The 24,370-nt window shown below is 35.4% G+C and overlaps 2 protein-coding genes and 1 non-coding gene across 8 annotated transcripts in view; all 3 read right to left on the bottom strand.

Moving 5' to 3' along the window:
* Positions 1–5,583, bottom strand: part of MYBL1 (MYB proto-oncogene like 1) — a 33,107-nt gene extending 27,524 nt beyond the window's left edge. For 2 of the 6 annotated variants that reach the window (XR_005555753.1, XM_039335338.1), the window contains exons 1-4: positions 5,017–5,583; positions 1,447–1,566; positions 1,284–1,355; positions 955–1,047 (exon numbers count right to left, since the gene is read on the bottom strand). Coding sequence is in view for 5 of the 6 variants with exons in the window: in XM_039335338.1 (XP_039191272.1) it covers positions 955–1,047; positions 1,284–1,355; positions 1,447–1,566; positions 5,017–5,052 (321 nt within the window). In the remaining variant the exon portion in view is untranslated. The remainder of the gene's footprint in view (positions 1–954; positions 1,048–1,283; positions 1,356–1,446; positions 1,567–5,016) is intronic. The other 4 variants (XM_039335325.1, XM_039335360.1, XM_039335347.1 and 1 more) reach the window with 3 other exon arrangements.
* Positions 5,584–5,891: 308 nt separating this feature from the next.
* On the bottom strand, positions 5,892–5,982 carry TRNAY-GUA. The gene is given in 2 exon segments: positions 5,892–5,927; positions 5,946–5,982. It is a non-coding gene; the product is annotated as a tRNA-Tyr (tRNA).
* Positions 5,983–9,717: 3,735 nt separating this feature from the next.
* On the bottom strand, positions 9,718–22,855 carry VCPIP1 (valosin containing protein interacting protein 1). Its single transcript, XM_039335312.1, has 3 exons — positions 19,789–22,855; positions 15,601–15,687; positions 9,718–14,518 (listed from the first exon to the last, which is right to left on the bottom strand). Exons 1-3 carry the CDS (start codon positions 22,454–22,456, stop codon positions 13,644–13,646), a joined length of 3,630 nt encoding a protein of 1,209 aa, XP_039191246.1. The 5' UTR covers positions 22,457–22,855; the 3' UTR covers positions 9,718–13,643.
* Positions 22,856–24,370: the final 1,515 nt, after the last annotated feature.

Genomic DNA, 24,370 nt, shown 5'->3' with positions numbered 1-24,370 from the left:
TTATGTATAAACCAGATCTAATATCACATTTAGAAGATAGCTGGTGAAATGCAGTATAAAATAGAATATCTAAAGGATAGGATATAGAACATAGTTTGAAATCATTTGGCATTAAGCCCAAAATGTTCCATAGCCTTACTATTTATTGTACTTTATTGTTTTATTTTTTAACTTGTAACTTTGCAACCCACTTAAGGAACATTTTAAATGTTGGTTTAGTCTCTTATTAATATTTTATTTCAAATTATATAATATTTATTATTATAAATTTATGAATAATGAAGAGGCTTAAAATAAGAAAAAACAAATTATAGACAATAACATTAATTTGGGAAATCTTTATTTATACATAATTAATTTTATTTAAAAAGTTTTGCTAGGTATTATTAGGTTTCACATAATATTTTATTGATTTGGTATATATATTCACACTTCTTTCCAAAAGGAACAATATTAACAATTCCGTAAGGGAAGATGTTAATCAATATTTAAATTTTTGAACAATTACAGGCAATAACTGTATAACAGAGCATAGGAATAAAAGAATATTTGTAGCTCAGGGTTGAAATGAGGGATCCTTGGTGCTTTGTGAGCTTGGTTGTTTTCTTGCAGACATTTCATTACTAATGATGTTACCTAGTTTGACTAATTAAATGTCTGCAAGAAAACAACCAAGTTCACAGAGCACCAAGGATCCCTCAGAGCATAGGAATGTTAAGATGAATTGAGTAAATCATATTAAATAGGAATGTATTCAAATTAAAGGCCAAGCACAGCTCTTAAGCTAAAAAAAAGAGATGGATACGGATGCAAACATTTATAATGTTCTTAGTTATATCCTACTTTGTATTGAACTACATATGGCAAAAGAGGACAATAGATACCTGAATAACAATACTGTCCTTCCTGAAACAAAATTAGTACTTAGGAGCAATATAAATATAAATCCGATACCCTCTGATCTTCTTCCTTAGTCCAGGGTCCTTTAATAAGTTCTGGATTTAGGACCTTCTGCCATCGATGCTGACACTGAAAATCAGAACGATTCTGCAAAAAATGAAAAATAATTATTCTTTGTGTAGCTTGTCATCCTGATTAAAGATGTTTTAGTATTCTAATATTCATATAGCATTTTTGTTCTAAAACTAGGAATTCCTATTCTGAAAGATGTATATGGAGCAGTCTTTTTTTCTAGCTTATTGTTTATTCAGATAATGATGCTGAAACTTTTGAACAGTTGAATACTAAATAAGAAAAGCCTCAGTAAATAATTTTCCACTTACTTGTAAATGACTAGAAATAAATGTCCAGTCACTTGTACCATGTTGTTCGACTAGTTTTTTAAGTTTTTCATCCTGTAATAAATGGTAAAAATGTCCATAAATAATTTTACAACACTAAACCCAAAACTGTATGGAGGATAAGCTACGTTACAGTTGAGCTCACCTCATCACGGGTCCATTTTACTCTGTTACATATCTTTTTTGCCCCTTTTTGTTGTGGTACTTCATAGTCATGATCTGCATAATGAAGGTCATCATCATCTTCCTCACTGAAAAGTGCAAGCTATTATTAAGTTAACATTGACAGTAAATTTATGCCTGTCTCACATGCTTTAAAGACGACTTATAATTAACATTTTAAACTAAAAGTTACTGAAACTATTAGACATCTGTTCATGCACCATTACTGGCTGAATAGCTAAAATCTAAGTAAAACTTTAAGAAGCAACCAAATCAAATCCTTCAAATATTAATTAAACATTTATTTAAATAAATTTGCATTTTTAAAACACACAGGAGCAAAGTAGGTATAATGTAAATGGCATAGCGGAATACCATGTTTACATGTCTCTACATTTTTTAAGCAGAAAGCAACCTGGGAAGAATGTCCTAACTGAAATATTTCTTAGTTGTCTTTTACATTATTTTCTCTTTGAAGGCATGCCCAAGTTACATCCTCTCCTCTTTCACATTCTTGATCTTTGTCAAGAGCAAACTTAGGTGCTTTCAGGAAAAAGAATAGAGAATTTAAGCATACCCTGAAAGATTTAGTTCCAACAATAACACACTGGTTTCCCAGCGTGTCTGACACCAATTTAAAGTAAATATCCCTCTATATAATATATCATATCTATTCCATGGACACATTCTCATACTGACATAATCAAATATTGACAAGATGTCATAAATCTTATTTTGAAATACCAAATATACATGAGTGTTTGGGTGCAACTAATCAAGGAGAGAACCAACCTAGAACTAAGGAGAAATTTCCTGACAGTTAGAACAATTAATCAGTGGAATGAGTTGCCTCCAGAAGTTGTGAGTGCTCCAACATTGGAGATTTGTAAGAACAAATAGGACAATCATTTGTCTGAAATGGTATAGTTTCCTGCTTGAACAGGAGAGTTGGACTAGAAGACTTCCAAGGTCCCTTCCAACTATTATTCTGCTTCCATTATTATAAATTGCAAACAGAGAGCAATACTGATGCACTAGAAACTCTAACACTTTTTTAGCATTTGTTTTTTCACTTCACTTGACAAGAAGTTTCTGTGTTGTGTTGCTATTATTTGTGAAAAGGAAGAGTGGAGGTGCTTGTTAATGTACTTTAAGCAAAATGTCATAATTAAATTTTTGACCAATGAAGGTTAAAAATGTGTCCCTCCAATTAAAATTCACATTTCAACACAAATTGTTTATGGTGATGGCTGTATTGATATAAGTAATGTGCACTGCTGGGTCATCAAATTCTAAACATAGTGCCCCAAGAATAATACCAGTTTGTTCAATTAAGAATGAAGTGCATAACCTGTCAGAGTAACCAACAAATTTCACACGAGAAAGTTTCATGAATTGTTAAAGGATAACTGAAATTTCTGTTAAGCCTGCTATTTTACAAGAACATTTGGGTCATATTATTGATACTCTTCAATATTGGAAGGGTTCTGAAATAAGGGTTCCTCACATGCTGATTGCAGAAAACTTCAAAAGTTGAAATTTCCCAATTATTATCATCACACTACAAGAATGAAGTTAAGAATTTCTTCACAGCATCATGATAGTAAAGAAAACATAGGCCCATCCTTGTAACCAAAAAAGAAGCATTAGTTTATGGGTATTATCACAAACCTTAACTGTGGAAAAAAGTTCAAAATTTGTGCTTTGGCAGAAAAAATGGTTAAAGTTTGGGGCATTGTAAAAGGTATTATTCCACTAGAATTCCTTGAACTGGGTATCAATATCAAATTAGAGTGTTACACTGCAATACTCAAAATTTTGAAATAACTATTAAGTATAGTTCAGAAGCTTAAGGAAATCTTGCTGCAATTTATCCAAAAGGCAATTTTGAAGTTGGATCTCATAATCTTAATCCACCTGCCGTATAGTCCAGTGTTGATGCCATGTAACTTTAAACTTTTTCCAAAATTGAAAGAACATTTTTCAATTTCTGTTCTTAACTCAAAAGAACTAGAAAGGTCTGTCAGGAGATAAAGCATGAAGTTCTTTCATGATGTTTAAGCTGCTTGGCTATAATTGGCAAACGTATGTAGCAAATGGGGGTGATTATGTGACAAATACAGGTACCAAAAGTGCTCATTTCAAGAATTATTTTCTTATTTCATTTATTAAAATATCCCTATTTAAATTAACATTTTGAAAGAAGCCACTACTTTTCATTCATTGATCTTTGTGCAAATGCCTAGGCTAGTTTATACATGGCATTTTTCCTAGATCAAAATAATATATATAAAGAAAAATATTTTTCTATAAGGAAGTTAATTCTATGCAAATATTGCACATAGGAAACAATAATTAAACAGAGCATTCATTTTCAAAACTACCTATTAAAGAAAACAAGAATAATTTTCATCTTCATGTTTCTTTAAGAACAGTCTGCCATCTACTGGCTTCACAGAGTACTATACTAATATTTACAAAATTGGGTGTTTCATTTACAATTTTCTGATAGTCTTGCTTACATAAAATGGTTTAAGCAGGACATTAAATATTATCACATAAAATAGAGAACAGCCAAATCCATTTTTCCATAGTCTTGTCTCTTAATTCCTTTACAACATTTATTTGTATCCAGGAAAAAAAATCACATTAAAAAATATTAATCAAAGTGATTAATATTTGCACTTTAAAAATTTCCAGCAAAATATATTGGTAAGATCACGGTCTACAGGATTACAGTATTAATCCAGATAAAGAAGACAAATAATGTAGGTAGGAATGTCCTTGAAGGTAAACTGAAAAATCAACCCAAGATATTGATTGGAACTTGACAAAATAGTAAGATACCAATATTATATACTTTGGTTTCCACTTTAGGCTCAGTTCAAAATCTTGCAATTAACCAATAAATCCAGTAGTAAAGAAGTATGTATATATTATCTATTCATTATAAGAGGTTTCAAGTCAAGTACCCTTGCTTGCTGAAATGTACACTGTTGCTTAGTAGCCAGCCATTTCAATAATTCAGTAAAATGCCTTCTCTTGCTTTGTTGTCTTTTTATTACTAATAAATAAAGGTTCTGTATCTTGGATCTTTTACTCCTCTGTATATTTTTACTGCTATGTTTTATCATTTTTACCACAGTTTTAGATAGTTATGTATTTATAATTTTCCTGTTTTTTTCATTGCACTTGTTATTTTTCTTAGTTTTGACTGAAGACCAATATTGTATTGTTCCCTTTTAAAATCCTTAAATATTATTTTGTTTATATACTCCCATATTTAAATATATAGGAGAAAATTTAGCAATAACTGAATAGATGAAGCAGGACCATCTTTTCACACTGTGTAACGCAGCATAACAAAACCTTAAACCACGGCGTAAGTGAGAACAATACATGGGCTTGTTCGGCTAGGGCACGTGGAAGCGGCAGCAGAAACCTTCTGTGATCCTGTGGGATGGGCTATCCCGCGGCGGAAAATGAGGGAAACGCAGAGCCGAGCATGGAAGATGCCAAGTCGGCGAGCGGGAAGGTATAGGGGGTCACTCACCTGCGCGGCCTCTTCGCCATCCTTTGCGTGTACCATAAAGCAAGCAGAGGGGAACGGGGATGGCACCCCCGGCCAGGAGCACTCGCTCAATGGAAGCCGTCGGGCTATGCCCGACAGGGGAGTCCGGGGAGGGCGGCACTGCTTTTTAGCCCCGGCCCCTCACCGTTCCCCGCATCGGGGGCATGGCCGACACCCAGCCAAAAACGGCAGGCGAAAGGACCGGGGACTAAGCGAGCGGGGCCCTTGTCCGGCTGCCGCTGCTCGGTCCTCCGCCTCGAACGCTTTCCAGAGGCGCCGCCGAGCTCACTGGGATTTTGTTGTTGTTTTTTCTTTTCCTTTTCGACCCTGCCGCCGAATCTCGCGCCCAGCCTCTGTCCGGAGCCACCGTTTGAATCTGCGCACGCGGACTGACACCCCATTGGCTGCTGCAGAAAGCACGCGACCAAACGGGGGAGCTTGGGCGAGGGAGGAAGGGGAACGGCCAGTAAGAGGAGAAAGGTGGCGGGATACTGGAGAGCTTGGCAAAGTAGGAGGAGCTACTGGTGGGCTCAAGCTCAAGGGCTGCTGGGAATGTGAGTCCTTGCCTCACCGAGGGCTAGAGAAAACGAGAGTTTCCACGTGTTTCCCGCGGGCAGCGTATTGCGTTAGCGAACGTGCTATTTTCTCTCCCTTTTCTCACACTGGTTAAAAGAAAAAGCAGAGGCACATTTTTGGCTTATTTCCGGTTCGGCTTCTTATGCTGGCTGTTTAAACGGAACCGCTCAATGTTAAAGTATGTTTTCTCAATAAACGCTATTTTTTATCCGTGAGGATACAAAAGTCTTATTAATCTGAAACATCAGTTTAAAATCTAAAAATGGAAAGAAAAATAAGCCTCCTTCGAGCCGGAATCGAACCAGCGACCTAAGGATTCCTGCGAAATGCCGCCTCTACAGTCCTCCGCTCTACCAGCTGAGCTATCGAAGGAACTTGGAATACTTTTGTTAATGCCTGATATATAGATGTGTGTTTGCAGTAATGACGTTGAAGATAAAGTTTTAACATAAGGCAACAGATACAGCTGTGTCTTTAATCCCTATTCTGTGGTATCTGAAAATATATTTCCTGACGATCATTATGTATCCTCCCTGTGAAGCTTTCAACCTTTCAGTTCCAACGTTAACACTGATCAGCCACTGAACTCGACGAGATTTGTTTTCCAGCGAGCGTAGAAACGTATGATCCTAAATCTAGGCATGTACACCGAAATAAATTTCCCTGGTTTCAGTTCATCCTTTCCGCTCTTAAGACTGGGAGCCAAATAAAGCAGCCTCAGATAAAGCAGTCGATTTGGCTGTTTGTTTCAAAACTGTGCGGCACAATTCCCAGATCCATAACGTATATTTTTAAGAAGATCCGTTTTCTTGTCTTTCTAAAAGCAGATATACAAAACAAAAGCTGTTTTTTCGAATAAAAAAACTGTCTAGTTTCCATTGTTATTTAGGAACAAATAAAGATAATTGAAATACACTACCTAAAATTCGCCCATTGAAAATGATTGCTTTTCCTAAAACATATGTCTAGAAACCCAGTTATCATGTATGTGATTGAGCAGTTGCAATATTTCTAATACAGAGGATAGTTTAAAAAATATTCTGAGTTTTTAAAAATTATCTGCCTATACATGTCGGTAAATCTATAATTTTATGTACATTGCAAAAAACATTGGTTAAAAATTATTACATCAATTCTGAGGCAACAGGGTGAGATGGACATGAAATTTCTAACTAGGCTAGTGTTAACCCCTTGCTAGCATAATACTTTTCTTTTTTAAAGGAAGTACATCAATGATGCTGAAGTCAACATATATACAGTGTTGAGTACAGTAAACCTACATGTTTTCTTTTCTCTTTACTCTTAGGATCTTTCTTACATACTCACTGACTAGGTGATGGCCTTTGTGTCTACTCAGAAATTGTTAGAAAGAATTCTTTTGTGAAAGGGCTATACATAGAAAGAATAGAGCTGGAAGGGACCTTGGAAGTCTTCTAGTTCAGCTCACAGCTCAAGTAGGAGAACATATACCATTTCAGACAAGTGACTGTCCAGTCTCTTCTTAAAAACCTCCAGTGATGGAGCGCCCATGATTTCTGGAGGCAAGCTGTTCCACTGGTTAATTGTCCTCACTGTTAGGAGGTTTCTCCTTAATTCCAGATTGCTTGTCTCTTTGATCAATTTCCAACAATTGTTTCTTGTCCTGCCATCTGGTGTTTTGGAGAATAGTTTGACGCCCTCTTCTTTGTGGCAGCCCCTCAAATACTGGAATACATAATTGACATAAATATTAACATTAAATATTATTTATATGGAATAAGAATTTATATTTGCCTTTGCTTCTAAAATAGCAAAGTTATCAATTCCTTCATTTGCTTCTTGATAAGCAGAGATACCTTTTAATTTGCTAGCCTAAAGACACTAATGACCTTCCATGTCTCAAATTAGATTTGAAAGCTAATTAAGCATTTTAATATTGCAGTACATCACTGACAAATACATTATTCTTCACAAAAAGCATCTGCTATAGACATGTGAAATAAAATTAATCATTGAGTACATCTTCCTACAAATAATATGTATCTCTGTTAAACAGTATCACTTATAAGTAGATAGTCTTTGACAAACCCCTACAATTGGGATCAGAATTTCTGTTGTTAAGCGAGGCAGTTGTTAAACAAGTTAATTTACCTTTTTTTGCCAGAGTTAAGTGAATCACTGTAGTTAAGTTAATCATACATCTTTAAATAAATCCAGCTTTCTCCATTAATTTTGCTTATTGTAAACCAGAAGGAAAGAGATCCCAAATTAAAAAACCACATAACCCCTGGACATGGCAACCATCAAAAAAACATGGCAATTGCCCAAATTTTGATCACGTGACTGTTGGGACACTGTGATAGTCCAATGAAAAGTGACTTTTTCAATGCTGCTGTAACTTTGAAGGATTGCTGAAAGAATGGTTGTAGGCAGTGATGGGATTCAGCTGGTTCACATCAGTTCGGCAGAATTGACATCTAATTTTTTGTTGAGTTCAGCAAAGCAGTTATGGGCTTTGGTGTCCCAGCCCCTTAATTCCCATCCCTTTGCGAGGCAGACTCCGTCTTTTGTGCCTCCTGGCCGGCCCAAATCACAAAGCCAATGGATTGAAGGGTGCCCAGTTGATGGAGGCTCCAACCTCCCAATGAGAGGGCCCACTAGCCCAGAAGCCCTGTCCCCTTGGCCATCTCAGTCTCAGCCTGATTGCGCACTGAGCAGTGGGTGGCATGGGGAGAGCCTGCCCCCGTCTCCAGGGATGGTGGCTTATTGCCAGGGGAGACCTTTAAGGCTTGGGTGGCGCCCGGCCTTCTGGACTGGTCATGGCGGCAGTGGTGGTGGGCTCCTGTCCAGATTCCCAAAATTCCCAAAACTATGCAATTCCTGAAAGTGTTCAAAGAGCTAAAAATATTGTCAGAACAATTGCTGTAAGTTCAGCAGAAGCAGAAAGGAGTTTTTCAAAGATGAACATAATATGTTCAGAGAAAAGAAGTCACCTGTTTCTAATATATCAAACACAATGACTATTAGTCTAATCAGCCTACCTTTAAAGGAATGGGATCTTACTCCTACAGTGAAAAAATGGTTAAGGATAAATCACACAGCCGATGATGCTTGGATAAAAGCGAAGAAAATTGCAGGTGAGGACACCAGTCAAGAAGCAATATGAAAATATCTTTAAGTTTTATTGTTTTTTGTCAGGTATTATTTAATATTTTTTCATTAATATTTTAAAACTCTTTCTTATAACAATCTAGTTTTGTGTAGCTCTTTTATTGTTCTTATTTAAGTATTAAATGCATGAAATAATAAATTAATTTTCGGTATATCATTTTTTTAATACTTAAAATGGTCAGTAGGGCAGAAAACTGGTTGTTAAATTATTTGAATCCCATCACTGGTTGTTAGTCAAGGATTATATGTCTATTTTTATTTCTTTGGGCTCAGGACATCATACAAAAAAAAAATTTAAAAAGTATTATCAAAAAAACCCAAAAAAACCTTCCACCTCCAATTTCCATTAATAAGATGTTATACAATGGCTCATAGCCCAATTTATCCCCTTAGCTCAAGAACCTGCGATTTCTTTCACATATTCTTCATATGTAGGATGAGGTATTCAATATATTACTCTATTATTATTGAAGGTAGTTAAATTTAAGATCAGCCAAATATTCTCTGAGTGGAGACAGTCTAAAAGTTCTTTAGGTACATTTCTCCAAGTTCAAAGAAAAGCAGGATATATACCTAGACGAACAAATCCACAGGCCCATTTTTGACCACACATCAACAGAGTCCTCTGAAAAGTTATACTAATCCAACTTCTTTGTGTATACCTCTATTCTCTCCAATCTATAATGTATATGAATTTAAAATAATACATGTGATTATATTGTCCAACTAACAAAGTTCCAAATTAAAATGTCCCTAAATAACTGGCATTCTGAAACATAGAAACAGCTGAAACGTTTTGAAAGAGATGCAGTTCTGTTTAACAAAGGCATGCCACTGGTGCATTATTACCCCCATCTCCCCATATAAAGGAATTTGCCTGGATGAAAGGCAGGGAAAGTTGGCCTGTAATAATCACCTCAGTAACAGTAACTTGATACAAGGACTAGGAAAGATTCGTTTGGCTTAGATTTTTAATATTGCAATCAAAGGAAATTCAAAATACTGTACAGTAAAATGTAATATAATACACTGTTATAATACACTATTATTACATTACAAATTAAAAAAAATCAGTACAGCAATCACAAATAAAATTCAAATGTGCTGAATGGCCAGCATTGTGAACATGGTATCATTACTACTCTAGTTTAATTCAATATGTAAAGCACTTGCCATTTTAAAAGATATCCTAAATATATACAGTGCTGATGCTTAATATACATTTTTTAGAAATCCAATTATTTCCAAAAGTGCACTCTTTTCTGGCAATAATCTTCAATAAAATAAAATCTAAAAATATCAGTTACAGTTCAATCTTTTGCTACAATCACAGGCAAAGCAGGAATTCTGACTTAAAGAATTTTAAATGCAGCACCTTAAAATGTAAAAGACTATGAGATATTAATAAAATTATTGGAAAAAATATTGTTGAATACACAACTCCACCTATCAGGCTACTGATGAAGTTCCAACAACCAGCATATCAAAATTATCTAAAAGAAAAACCAGTATAGATTGAGCTCTTATGTGTTGTATGCTGAGCTGAATATGGATATGATGGAACAATCATCAAAATACTTTGCTAGACTATTGTATCATAATTAAATTTTCTGATGGGAAAAAATGGTCACTTTGATCTTCAAAGCTACATTTTCCATATAGCATTATTAGAACAAAAGTATAGCAATGCTCTTGTGTTCTTTATTAAAACAATGAACAGAAAGCATAACTCAGGAAATCCTATATCATATTTCCTATAACATACTATTATTTTCAGCTGACTAGATTTTTTTAAAGTTTCAGAAGAAAAATAGAACATAAGAAATATTTTGTATTTTTTTTAAATCGGAATCTTTGTTACTTTTTTTATCTTGTAAATAATGAGATATAAATCTTCAGAAGTTAAAGAAGTAAGATATAGTCCAGCACATAGGATGTTATTTTAATTGCACATGGTCTATGTTTAGTTTTCAACAAATACAGAAATGTAGTAAGGGGATATAATGTATCATAAAATACATTTACATTTAAATTAAAACCTGCAAAATGCTTTAATGCCAACAATTTCTAAAATGCATTTTATTTTTATTTGCATTTTTCCCTCTGGTAACACAGAGGTTATTCTCTTAGTAAACCAGTACACTGAATACTGCCAAGCTTCTATTATACTAATATTTATATTATTATTTACAGAGAAAATGGTTTTGCTATTTAATAACAAATTTGTTTAACCTGAAAAGAACGGTAGTCTGACTTCAAAAAATCATGATCTTCCAGTTATCAAACTGGATATCATTCCCTTCAAGAAAACTGTGATACAGATATAGCTATGCTACTTATTTCTTAAGGAAATTCAGTTCAGACATCATTACTATTTCTTTTGCCAGATCCAACATTTTTCTCCATTAATTATTTTCATATTTGATTAAATCATGAAACAGGCAACACTACAGCAAGTTATATGAACTTACGCTTACTGAAAATCAGCAGTTTAGCTGCAACAAGATGCTATTACAGTCAATGGTTTTGAGCATATATTTGTGCACCTCAGTCTCATTAACTTTGATAGGGATCAGCTACACTTTGTGTACACATTGTAATATTAAACCTTAATATGTAATGTTTACCAAGCATTTACAGATGCAGCAGAAAAATTCACATAGCTCCTAAGTCTTTAATAGTTAATTTTTTTTAAACTGGGCATTTCAAAAAATTATTGTCACATGAAGGAAAAGATACAAACATGTAGAATGTATTCTTTGTCTAGAAAAAAAATTAAGAGTATTCCCTAAAGAAAAGTTTCTAAAGAAAGAATACTTAACTCTTAAGTCATACCAATCATATTAAAATTAAAAAGCCACTTGTGCCTCTCCAGCTTCACAATTTATCCTATTCATATGAATTTTCAGTAAGTGATACTGATCATATTTATTCCCTAGAATCATTACTCCATCTCTTCATTACCAAAAAAGTCACCAAACTATCAAAACTATTTTAACAATTTACATTCAAATCAATTAAAAATTGCCATTGTTTTATCCAGTCCTAGAAATGTAAGACCTAAGAAAATGTTAACATTGCCAAAGTATTTTTTTCACAACAGCTCTAGCACCATAATTCCAAGCATTATGTGACAGAAGCCAGATTTTGTTTTTGAAGATATCCAGTGTTGATGTCCCGTTGCTCAGAAAAAGCACTGCTGCTTTTTTATCATATCAGCCAGTTTATACTCTGTTACATGCTAGTTTTGAAATTCATTATGGATTTAACTTGTGTCAGAAATACTTCTCACCCTATGAATCCCTTATGAATGCACAACTGGTCTCTTGGTGTCATGTCCACTTGGTTGTGTATTTGCTAGCAGTTTATAGTAGTTTTCTGATTATGCAGGAATCTTATTCTGTATGGCCTGGATCAGTTTTAAAACTGTATACTGACATACTTTACTTCTTAAAGAGAAAAATTATATATTTAAAATTACTCATTTGTGAAAGTGTGGTTTGAAGGCTTTATATACAAATAGTGTAATAGAAGATAAAATCTGGATTCCCTCTTAGGAAAAAAGACAAATGGTATGTGAATGGATAAGATATTCAAATGAACTGAGGCAACTGTATCTCTAAATAACTTTCCCACATAAAAACTAATACCTCCCCTTTGGGGGGTATTTAATCATAGCATTCCTTAGTAATTTTGTGTGATTGTAATTGCAAAAAGTTTAAACATACTTTAAGAGTACAAATATTTATATCATAAACGTATTTATAGACAGAAAAAGTCATATGTGCCTAAGCATTGGATTCAATAACTATGAACCTAAGATTTATTTCCTATATTTTTCTATAGTCTTTCACTCTTTCAAGTTTATTTTTATCAGATGTAGTAGTAATAATGCACATAAATAGAAATATGTGAAGAGGCAAAAAGTGCAATATTAGTATCAATATAAACATCTGCTTTTATTGGAGCAAACAATGTCTCTTAAAAATTAGATCTGATGAACATGCTGCTTAAAGTGGATCCAATTTAATTAAAGTGGTGTATTACAATAAAAGTTTTAAGTATGTCCTAGGTGTAAGGAATTTAAAAGGAGCTTTATTAGTTCACTGAAAAACCTCTGATGAATGTTGATTAATCCAACATAAGAAGCATTAATAGGGAACACAGATAACCAATGCCTACTTGTAAAATGTTCCTGAATCAAATCAAATTCTTATTATTCTGTTCTTAAATGCTTGCATTTTATTGTCTTTGCCATGTAAAAACATACTATAGTACTTTACCAACTGAAAACAAACATACTATTGCTTGCCAATAAAGCAAGGAAAAGCTCAGACATCTTTATTTTATGTTTCTTATATACTATCTTCCATATCTTCCTTAACAATTTTAAAGAACTATCAGTAAATGTACTTCAGCATTTTGACTTATCTAACAGATATAAATTTAATTTCAAATGTCAAGTATAAGCAAATGTTGTTTAATGAAATATGGACCACTATCTGACAAACACAGTGCATTGTCAGGTTTTATTTTCACATATCAAACTAAAAAAATATCTTAATGATTTTATAGGGGCTGGAGGATTAAGACTTAAATGGAATTAAAATTACAAAAAAAAGAGAGAGAGCAATAACCCACAACTACAGCAGATATTTTTTTTTCTCAGTGCTTGTCCTAATAACTAATGTACAGGTAACTGAGAGCTAACCTGGCAGCAGTATGTCAAATTAAAAGTTACTATCTATCACACACTTGCTATCATGCAATGAGTAACATATAATCTTTGAAACATACAAGATTCAATGACTAAATTAATGTGGTCCAGCCAACAAACTACATTTGCACAGTAATCTCTTGTACTGATATAGCTGTTAAACTTTTCATGAATGATCCATTGGCTCAGTTATATTAGTGATTTCTGCATCTTGGCTATCCATTTCTTCAGGTTCTTCAACAGAATTTCCTTTCTGGGTTTTTGATCTTGTGGAGAATGGTGCTCCCAAAGCATTTGATATGTTACTATCAGTTATTTCTGTATTCAAACGTCCACTGCCACTTGATAAAGTAAAAGATTCAGTTAAACTCATTTGAGGGCTCTTTGTTTTAACTGATGAACTTGTTGCCTCTAATTTCCTTTGAGAAAAATCGTTTGTTGCCAATTGCTCTGTATTTTGATCTCGCAGATGTCTGTCCATTGATGCTTGAATTGAAGAAACCATTTCCTGCAATTTTTTCCGCTGTGCCTCAATTAAATTAGGATCAAGTTGTCTACTATCTCTCATTGTTCCTACTCCAGGAGCTATCCGTATAAGTTCACTATTTCCAGAATCACCTGTATACATGGAAGGATCCAATTTAGCAGAATTGGTACTAAAATCTGTACCTGTGTTTTGTTTTCTTCCAAGTGGAACTTCCCTAACTTTTGGATGAAGCTGCTGGCTACTGGCTCCACTGCCTAAAGAATGGCCTTTTCCTTGAAATGCAGTTACATTGTGGAGTTGCTCTGATTTCTTTTTAACTACTCCACCACTACCTAATTTTAGCAATCCATGTGAAGGACTTGCTTCCCTGCTTCTTGAAGAAGCTTCTGCTCGTACTTGATTTAGTGCCTCTTTAACCAAGTCTTCCACATCAGAACCTACTGGGAAATGCCCAGCAGCATCCACACAAAGTTCCAATCTATCTTCTGTTGCATTGTATACAAAGGTCTTGCCAGGCAAGTGTGGAAAAGTACAGTGTTCACCATCAGCCAGACCTGCAAGAGTAATTAAAAATGCATATTTATGACTTTTAATAATACTTAAATTTATGATGAAATATAAAAATAATTATTTATATATCCCAAATACATTCAAAAATACAAAATGAAAAAGAATAGAAGACTGACTAAATAAGATCCAATGCTCTAGTAAAATGTGTATGTGGAATTTGCTCTTTAACATTCATTGATTTTAAACCTGGAAATTTTATATAGCCATAACAAAGTGTATATAAAAATACATATTTATGTTTTTATGCTTGGCTATTTTGCATAAAAAGTACAACACATGCAAGAACAAATATTCACCGACTTAAGAAAATAGATAAGTATAAATTACTATTTTATCTTTTTCATAGTGATATTTACTTTTCAGAAAGAACACAATGATAGACTAATACTTCAATAAGAGGCTATGAAGAATATGTGATATGATTAGAAAACCTCTACAAGACAATAATATGCAATATTGAAAATGGACAAATTGTAATTAATAAATTCTGTCCATTAAAGTGAAGATTATCAAAATAAAACATCTAAAAAAGGATTCCTCATTCGTCTTTCCTGAGCAGAGGAAAGATAGTCAGAAAGTAGTGAGGGAGGAAGGTATCAGGGAAATTCAACACTAGCACCAAATTCAGTTTCTGTTTTTCCCTTATGAGTTTGTGGACAAATATATTTATGGATAGGAACCAATATGGCTAAAAAAAGCAGACAATATTATCCTGCAGCTTATGCAATCTTGCACATTATATGCTATTATGGAGACGTATAAAGTCTCCCTCACCTTAGCAATAGCGGAAGTGATAGATAGGTAAATCCTATTACCAAATAATATCAGCACATCCTGTCTTCAGATCCTTATGTTTTACAGTACATTTGTCTTCCATTTTAATTCTATCACAATGTCCTTTTCAATTCTTGACTTGAATTCATTTTTCAGATTTTGATTCTAGATCAAGGACCTTAGCATACAGATAATTAGATATATCAGTCTAAAGTAGTTAATACCAAAGTATTAAATATATAAAGCACAGCATGGTAGAAAAGATACATTAACATAAAATTATATATTTTACCCATTGTTTTCTTCATTATATTGTAGAATACGCCACCCTGCTGGAACAAATGAGGAAGCCCCTTTGCATAAGACCAAACATCTTCCCCTGTGAATACAAAGTAAAAATTAATTCAAGAAACAGAATGCAGATAGCTTTTCCAGATATACCATGTTTTTTAATTGTCAGGATGATGTGCTTTCTTATTTCTTTATAAAATAAGTGACACTGAAAATCATGTCTTACACTGTATTTTAATTATATCTGCAAGTTGCCTTTGAAAACCCTGCAAGAAATGAAGATAAAATTATTTCAAATTAATGCATGATACAGATATGTAAAAAATTCCACTTCTGAATATCTTGATTGGGCACTTGCCCTCTTGATGTTTTCTTTGAGATCTGGATGGACCCTACTCTGTTGTTATTCAGAATAAATGTGAAACCTAATTCTTCACTGAGGTCTTTGGCAAGGAAAAATAAGACCTTTTACTTCATCCCATCTAGTCTGTCTCACCTGTCACCTTTTGATTTTATTGCAATTTCTTTAACTGTTGTGAACTGCCCAGGCCATCAAACAGCATCCAGATTGGTAGAGTCCAGCTAAATTTCAGCATGGTTCAGAGAGAGGACAGAACATTCTCTATTAGTGAATTTTGCAAATCCAAACACTCTACACACACAAACTAGGACTGCAACCATAGTGCCTCTTCTTGAAGGATCATGGCTGCTATATCCTACTGACGATTCAGCACAGCTATTTCAGGACCCTTCCAGGCAGGCCCGGAAGGTATTTGTGACAAGGCCAGCAATTCCAGCAGAAGTGTCTTTTGAACATTAACAGATTACCTAAGAAAGCCCTTGAAGTGCTTATATGCCTGTCTTAAAACTTAGAAGATCAGCAGCACATGGCTCACTTTGTCTACAGGGTAGATAAGGAAATCAAAAAACATCCCAGAAGAGAATGGCAAATCATTTCTATATCGTCTGCCAGTGCTTTTTTGTAAAAAAAAAAAAAAATAGTGCCGAACTCACACACATCATACAACCCGCCTTGCCTACCCTACAAGGTTCCATCCAAAAAAGGTGTCAGAACTCCATTCTGGGAGTTCTATGACAAAAAAAGCCCTGTTTCCAGGAAAACTGAATGACCGTGTCCCTAAAATCATCAGTCTGGATCAATTTAAAGAGACATTATATTTAATATACTCATATTTTGTCACAATAAAGGCCATTTTAATTCTATCCTACTCCATTTTTCCTACTTTCACTGTTTTACATCTTAAAATTCACCACACAAAGAGCTAAACAATAATATTTTTTCAGAAAAATAGTTTTTTTAAAAAATAAAGCAAAATTGATTGTACTAGAATAAGCATTTGTCCTGTATCACATATAAGTAAGATTATTATCTTCTAACAGTGTTTTAAAACCAAACCATATCTTTGTTTTCAAATTATTGCCATTCTACACCATCTGAAGGTCTATGGCTATAGCCAAAAAACTCCATCTTTCTCTAGTTAGAATCTATGCTTGAAACTGCCTTCAGGATTACTTAACATATCACAATAAGTTTAGACTATTCACAGGAAACAAAGCTTTACCAGTTGAAAAATATCCCAGGCAATTTAACTAACAAGTTTTGTTAAAAGGCATAAGCTTTCACAGCTGATGAAGGACTAACTATAGACTCTCCTCCTACAATGTCAGGCAATTCAAGAATCTGTCAGATTGTATAAACATCTGGAGATGAATCATTTTAATACCATCTTTACTTGAAAGGAATATGATTCTGAATTTGAATTCCTCCAAAAATATTAAACAGAAGTTATTTTCCTGTCTCCATATTACATACAGTCTCAATCTAAGATGAACTCTTATAGTCTTTTTCAGATACATATGGAACACTTTCACATTTATAAGAGATACTTATGATTAATCCAGGAAATAACCCCTGATAAAAAGGTCACACTAATTCCTTCCATTACTAGGTTATTCCCAATCCAATCTGTAATGAAAACCAGATCAAGGGCATGACTTGCTATTTCTGTGGCACAATGATATTTCACTTTAAAAAAATCATTGCCAAGCCTTCCTCCAAGTCTTAAAACTCATGTTTAAGTAACTTAACAGCATCTTGTATGCAATTAGTTAACACAATGCACACAGTTCAGAAGTAATCAGAAGTGTCAGCACGCCTGTTTTTATTTCAAACTTAGACTCTCACTTGCCTGTTTCTTAGTTGAGGCATAGAGAGACATTTAGTTTCTGCTTTTGAATAATTTCCTGTTTTGTCCAAACTTTAATAAATTAGCATTACTTGAAACTAGTTAACTAAATAATGGTTTGATAACATGATAGTAATAATCCAATTATAATAATCCCAAATTTAGATATAACTGGTCAATATTGTTAGTTTAAGTAAAGAATAATAAGAATAATAAATCCTGTTCATAAATAAAGAATAGACAGATCGTACAAAATTGAATTTTGTACAAGGTCTTTACTTACACTATCATTTGTAATGTTTTGAGTCAGGCCACCCCAAAATATATCATTCAGTATAACATACTAGCCTGATGTCTCCAGATGTGCTGGACCCAACACAGATAATTATTATAAAGATTTCCAATTCTGACAGTAGTAAATCAGGTTGGAAAAAGACTATCATAGTACATTCACTTTTCACATAGTCACATGCATACAGCCACACATGTATTAGATGCACACTTATTTATCTTCCAATTAGATCAAACAGAATGGGCATGCTACAGAGCCCAAAGAGTGTCAGCTGGCAAGGATTAGAGACAAACTTTTTCTGCAATGTCCCTGCTCTATGGAATATCCTCCCTTCAGAGATTAGAATGGCCCCAACCCCATTAGATTTTTGTAAGGCACTCAAACCTGGCTCTGTTCCTCTGCCTGAGATGCTGAGTGTGTTAAGGGCTCCATTACAAGGCTGTATTGCTAACTGTCCAAGTATCTTACTCCTAGGTATATTTAATCTGAATGTTTTTATTGTTTTAAAAGGTTTTTAGTATTTTTAATTGTAATATATTTTTTGAATTGTAAGCCGCCCCACAGTCATTGGCTGAGATGGACAGCTATAGAAACTGAATGAATAAACAAACAAGCAAGCAAGCAACTTTCTCTTCCTTACATCTTTTCAACTTGCGTTCAAGAGGAAAAGATGATTCCAGGAAAAGGACTGAATTTTTATTGAAAATATGTCTATGGAGATTCTCAGTCGTACGGGTCATTGAAAACATGATTTCACTTGAAAGAATAAAATTGCTTCTCTCTCATACAAGACATATTGTTAAGCTTTCAATTCATAAGATTACACAATGAAGCTTCACTTAAAAAAAAATGCACTTCTTTATTTATATTGCCTGGATTGGAAAGTCCATTTCAAATTAAAGAACAAGGGGGGTAATAAAAGGAAATACATTCTTGGAGGATTTTCTGGAAACTTGAGGCCATTCTATCAACCAAAATATTTTTTTTTAATTGCAGTAATATAATGTTTAAGACATATATATCAATCAGCTTTCTATGTCACGCAGCCTGTAACCAGTTATAAGAGCTGCAAAACAATCTGTTATCACCAATTAAGTGAAAAGTGTCCTAAAACATAATTCTTAGATTTGGCCAAATAGCAGATAATGCTTAATACAATAAATAAGTTATGTTAATACATCAACTTTGTGAATATAAATTTAGAGTAATTTTCAGATTTAAATGCATATTTTAAGAACACTAATTCCCCATGGAATAATTCCCTATGAAAAAAGTATAAACAACAAACATTAATATTATACTTTAAATAAACTGAGATAAAATGTGTGCTAAATATATCTGAAACTATTTCAACACCTCACATTTACGAGCATTATATCAGTGCTTCAAAAATAGCATTCCAAAAAAAGTTAAATAAAATAGGGGTTTTTGTCTAAATTTGCAATTAATAGCTTTTCAAAGTTTCTTTAAGGCACAATCCTTCTCTAAACAGAATTATTTCAATGAATTCAATCAATACAGGATTGCCACATTACATAATATTAAAATGCTCCTAACCTACAGCGATCAGTCTGCTAAAAGCCAGGAAAGAAATGTTTTAATTATTACTAAAGAACTTATCTGGACACTGTACATTTCTAGCTGTACAAATATTTTTATACCTCAGAGGAGGAGATTAGTATTGCCTTACCCATAAATGTTGCAAGAAGACACAAAGAGTACATTTCCTTGTCTATCTGCTCTTGAAGTTCCTTGGAAGAAATTCTGCTAGTAACAGCAATATCATCATGCTTCACGACATGAGCCGAGTGTACTGAACTAGCCTGGTGACTATCTTCCTTCCCTTTAAGAATCTCTATAGTTATTCTATCTCCATGTAGCAGAGGAACAGGTTCATTTTCTTGCCCTTCCTTAGGTGGCAGTAGCTCCTTGGGAGGAAAGCCAAAACGAATACATTGCAAATGTGGAGGAATATTAAATTCTCTAGCTATGCTTTCTTGCAATTCTAGAAATGTTGTAGTGGATTTCAAAGTGAGCATGGTCTGTCGCCCATCGTTTGTTGTTATGCGAATTTTCTTTTCTTTCGTAGATATTGGAGAATAAGGAGTCTTGGTGGGAGTAGCAGGTGCAGAGGATGACCCATCAGGAATGGTACCAGGAGACACAGTTCTAACTGGCCCTTTTTGTACTTGCTTCCATTTTTCAGTTTTTCGTTTTTGCATTATAGGTGCCTGTTCTGCAATGTTTTGTTGAATAGTTCTTTCAGTTTTACTCATATTCAATTCTTCTTTGTGCAGTGTTTTTGTTTTCTGCCCAGTAAGAATAATTTTGGTTGGAAGCTGAGAGGCCAAATCTTGTCCTTGTTGCATATCATCAGCTCTTCGGGCATGAGCACTATCAATGTTTACAGGAGTGTAATCATCAGGGTTCTTTTTGGCTGTTTGATGTAAAATTGTATTCACAACTTTCTGGACAAGAATCTCACTACCAAATTCTCCAGGAAAGTGCTTAGTAACGAGCTTCATTGCAACATCATATACATTGCTATTCAGAGATGGATCACTTTCATACTGGAACCAATACACTGTCTCCCTTACCACTCTCCCACCCCACTCTAAAGTAATAGGGAAAGCTTCAGGAAGATTGTCATATTCTTTACCTTCCCAATAATGTTTGAATCCACAACCACATTTGCCACCTGTTGATCTAGTATTAGTTCTGTCCCCATCCAAATATACAACAGAACCATCACTTCTCACACGACGCACCAATGTGCCATGACACCAGTTACAGGCAGTCAGACTACTCAAACTGTAGTCTGGTACTAGTACATCCTTTACAGGATTATAGGAACATACCAAACTGTTCAGAGGAAAACTGTAATTTTTATCAGGTCTTAACTGACCATGGGTACTTTTTGCAAGATTATACAGCTTCCCTCCTGGAGCTAGCCACTCTGGAGGAACATGGAGTTCTGAAAGAGCACAACAAATGAGACACTTGTGAAGTCGGTTGTCCATAACTGCCTTTTTAGCAGCTGCTGTAACATCTTCAGGCTGAACTCCTATTACACCAGTCCGCCGATAGAAGTACTGATGTACATCAGCTACTAAACTGGGATGAATGCCATGCTTATCCATAAAAACTTCCTCCATGGCTGCAACTAGCCTCATCAAGTATTTGTCATGCAAACTTCTGTCTCCTCCAATCACACAGCTACCATCATCTTCCAATTTGATATACTTTTTAATAAGGTCTTGAGGCACTCCCCAAGCTTTGGGAAGTAATTTCATAGGCAATTTAGGCAAAGCAGCACCTTTTATTCCAACCAGAGGAATATAATGATTACGCCCAGAACTACTCCAGGCAATACAGATTGGTTTGTTCAGCATGCCATCTTTCCCCATGCATTTTTCTTCTGGTATCAATCCAGGAAGGAATGTGGCAGAATAATCCCCTGAACTACGCATTCCACTCAAGGAATCCAAGAGGATGATGGGTCGATGTAAAACATTGGCTAGTCCAAAAATGTGGATGTTTCGAAGGCCCATTGGTACACCCTCAGGAGGAATAAATAAAGGATCACATTCATTGATTATGTCTTCCCATTCTGCGGCATCAATAAAGTCATGAAAAAGGGCTTTATAGCGGCTGAGATTCTCCATAAAGTGCTTCTTCAGGTTTTCCCGCAAAGCATGCCAGAAGAGTTCCCTACCCACCAGTGCTCGGGAAATTGCATGGACTAAACAATGGCCATCACCATCCACATGGACTGGGATGAGGCACTCCTGGCTATTATTAGCCTTCTTAATATCCTCCAAGGTGTCCTGCAAGTACAGGAGACTACCAGAGCGATCTTTGCCATATCCTACAGTGTCAACGTGCTCAGGCTCAATAAGAAAGGCACGGTCCCCAAGAAGAGCACAGTCAAAAACATCTCCTTGGTTCATCTCAGTTAGTAGTTTAGCTTTGCCCGTCTGTTTATCCATGCCATAGCGGGCTAGAATGGGAGACAGCAGCTTGCAGTGATAATTTGACAGGCCCATAACTTTCACCAGCTCGGTGTTCTTTCTAGGGGGCCCCGCCCCACTTACTCCTAGCAATGCGTTCCGCAGCAAATTGTGCAGCACCAAGTCTGGATCAGTCACCTCCTCCACTGCCAGCAGCTGCCGCTGTTCATGACGCTGCCCACAGTCCGTGCACTCGATGCTCCCGCTGCTTAGAGGCCCGTGCGCCGGAAAAAACAGGCGCGCCTGACACTTGGGGTCAGGACAAGTGCCCGAGAAGATACGCCGGTCCTTCTTCTTCGGGACCAGCGTTGCCACCGGCTGCTGCTCCTGCTGAGGCGGCTGAGACATCGCTTCGCGCTTCCTCCTCCTTTGCCTGCCTGCGGTGGGTCTCTTTTTTCACTTCTTTCGGTACAGGCTCCCTCACAGCTTCATCCCCGCTTTTCCACCAGAACGCACAGAACCTGACAAAACTCGCCCTCTTCTTATTACTCGAGTCAAATCCAGCAGCGAACACGTAAACCTCCGGTACTACCGCTTACTGCCTCTTCACTACCGTGGCCGTTGCCCACGACGTAACGGCCTTTCCCCTCCCTCCTTCCATGCAGACGGCGCAAGCGCAACCGGCTAAGGCAGATTGGAATTGTAGTTTTCTTTTCCAAGGAAACCAAGCGGCGTGGTATCGAATGGGGGTAGTTGGAAACTACTACTACCGGCATGCAACACCGTACAGGAAAAACTCGAGAGAGGGGAGAGAGAGAGAGAGAGAGAGAGAGAGAGAGAATGTTTTTCAACAAAGACGACTGGGAAATGTAGTATTTCCGTTTCAAAAACATTAGCGCTTCTATGAGAATGGAAACTGAAATGAATGTTTCCTAGAATGCCTTGCTGTTGTCTCGTGATTTTTTTCGTTAATCATAACTTGATGTGAAAAAGTTGTCTAGTGCGGGGAAAAAAACGTTCTTCTCCTCGTCAGTCGGTGTGAAGGGTATCTAAATCGGGTTAACTGTCTTCCCAATGTAAGGATGATTGTGTTATCACTCAAGAACTGTTTACCGAGTTCAGCAGTCACTATTAAGGCAAAGATAATTTTTATATTACTTTTGTGTATTTTAGTTCCAGTATTTACTGCAATTCCCATCAGAAATATATATTATATATAGGAACTCAGTTGATGAAGTAGATGGTAGTCAATCAAAGCATATGCAGTAATATGTTAATCTTGCCACACAGAAATGCCACAAAGCTGTTTATTAGATTGATAAGCAGTGTAGGGTAGCAATGAAGGCCTTAGAAAAGATATTAATTTGTATCCCCCCTTTATTATTTTCACAAAAAACTCAAAGCAGTGAACCTATCCAATACATCTTCCTCTTCCTATTTTCCCCACAACAACCCTGAGCTGGGCTGAGAGAAAGTGACTAAGTCAAGGTGACTAGGACAAGGTCACCCAGCTGGCTTTCATGGCTAAGGTAGGAGGGTTTCCCACTTTCTAGCCTATTGCCTTAACCACTAAATCAAACTGACTATTCATATGTCATAATATGTCTATATCTACAAAGAACAAAATCATGCAATGGCTTTCTCTGCACCATTATGGAAGTGAAAATTGGATTTTGAAACAATATAGAAAAAATATTGATGCTTTTGAACTTTGCTGTTAAAGAAAACGCTTAAGAAAATCACAGCTAGCCAAGAAAATAAACATAGATTATAGAAAAGATCAATCTACTCATTTAAGGTATAACCAGGTGCAAATTATCATATTTTAGATCAGGGATGTCAAATTGTTGGCCCACGGGCCAGATGCATCACCAGGAAACTGCATCCACCCCATTGCTGGCAATGGGGAAAAAGCTCCGATATGTTGTGCAACATCATGTGACATGAGTTTGACATATCTGTTTTAGAGGCATCATGCAAAGACCTAGCTCTTTGAGAAATCTACAAAGATAGGAAAGATGAGAGAGAAAAGGAGAACCAGAATCAAGATTGAGGGACTTTAGTAGCAATTGGTGCACAATTGAAGATTTGGAGGACCACATTGAGAACAGATGGTCCTAGAAAAAAATCTATGAAGTGTATTAATATAATTTATTAATTAAAGACTGCCCTTCCCATCTGTGCTTACCATGTTGGCTGAGAATTATGGAAGTTTAACAGATTTGGAAGAATCATACTGGAGAAGGCTCAGCATAGTACTGACAGTGTTACTTGTGTTATTACTGGGTCTCTTTTGGCTTATTTCTTTTGTAAGAAGCTAAT

This window comes from Crotalus tigris, unplaced genomic scaffold (assembly GCF_016545835.1).
Source record: "Crotalus tigris isolate CLP2741 ecotype Arizona unplaced genomic scaffold, ASM1654583v1 scf7180000017546.9332058, whole genome shotgun sequence".
NCBI classification, from domain to species: domain Eukaryota; kingdom Metazoa; phylum Chordata; class Lepidosauria; order Squamata; family Viperidae; genus Crotalus; species Crotalus tigris.
This window is presented reverse-complemented; position numbering and strand designations above follow the sequence as displayed.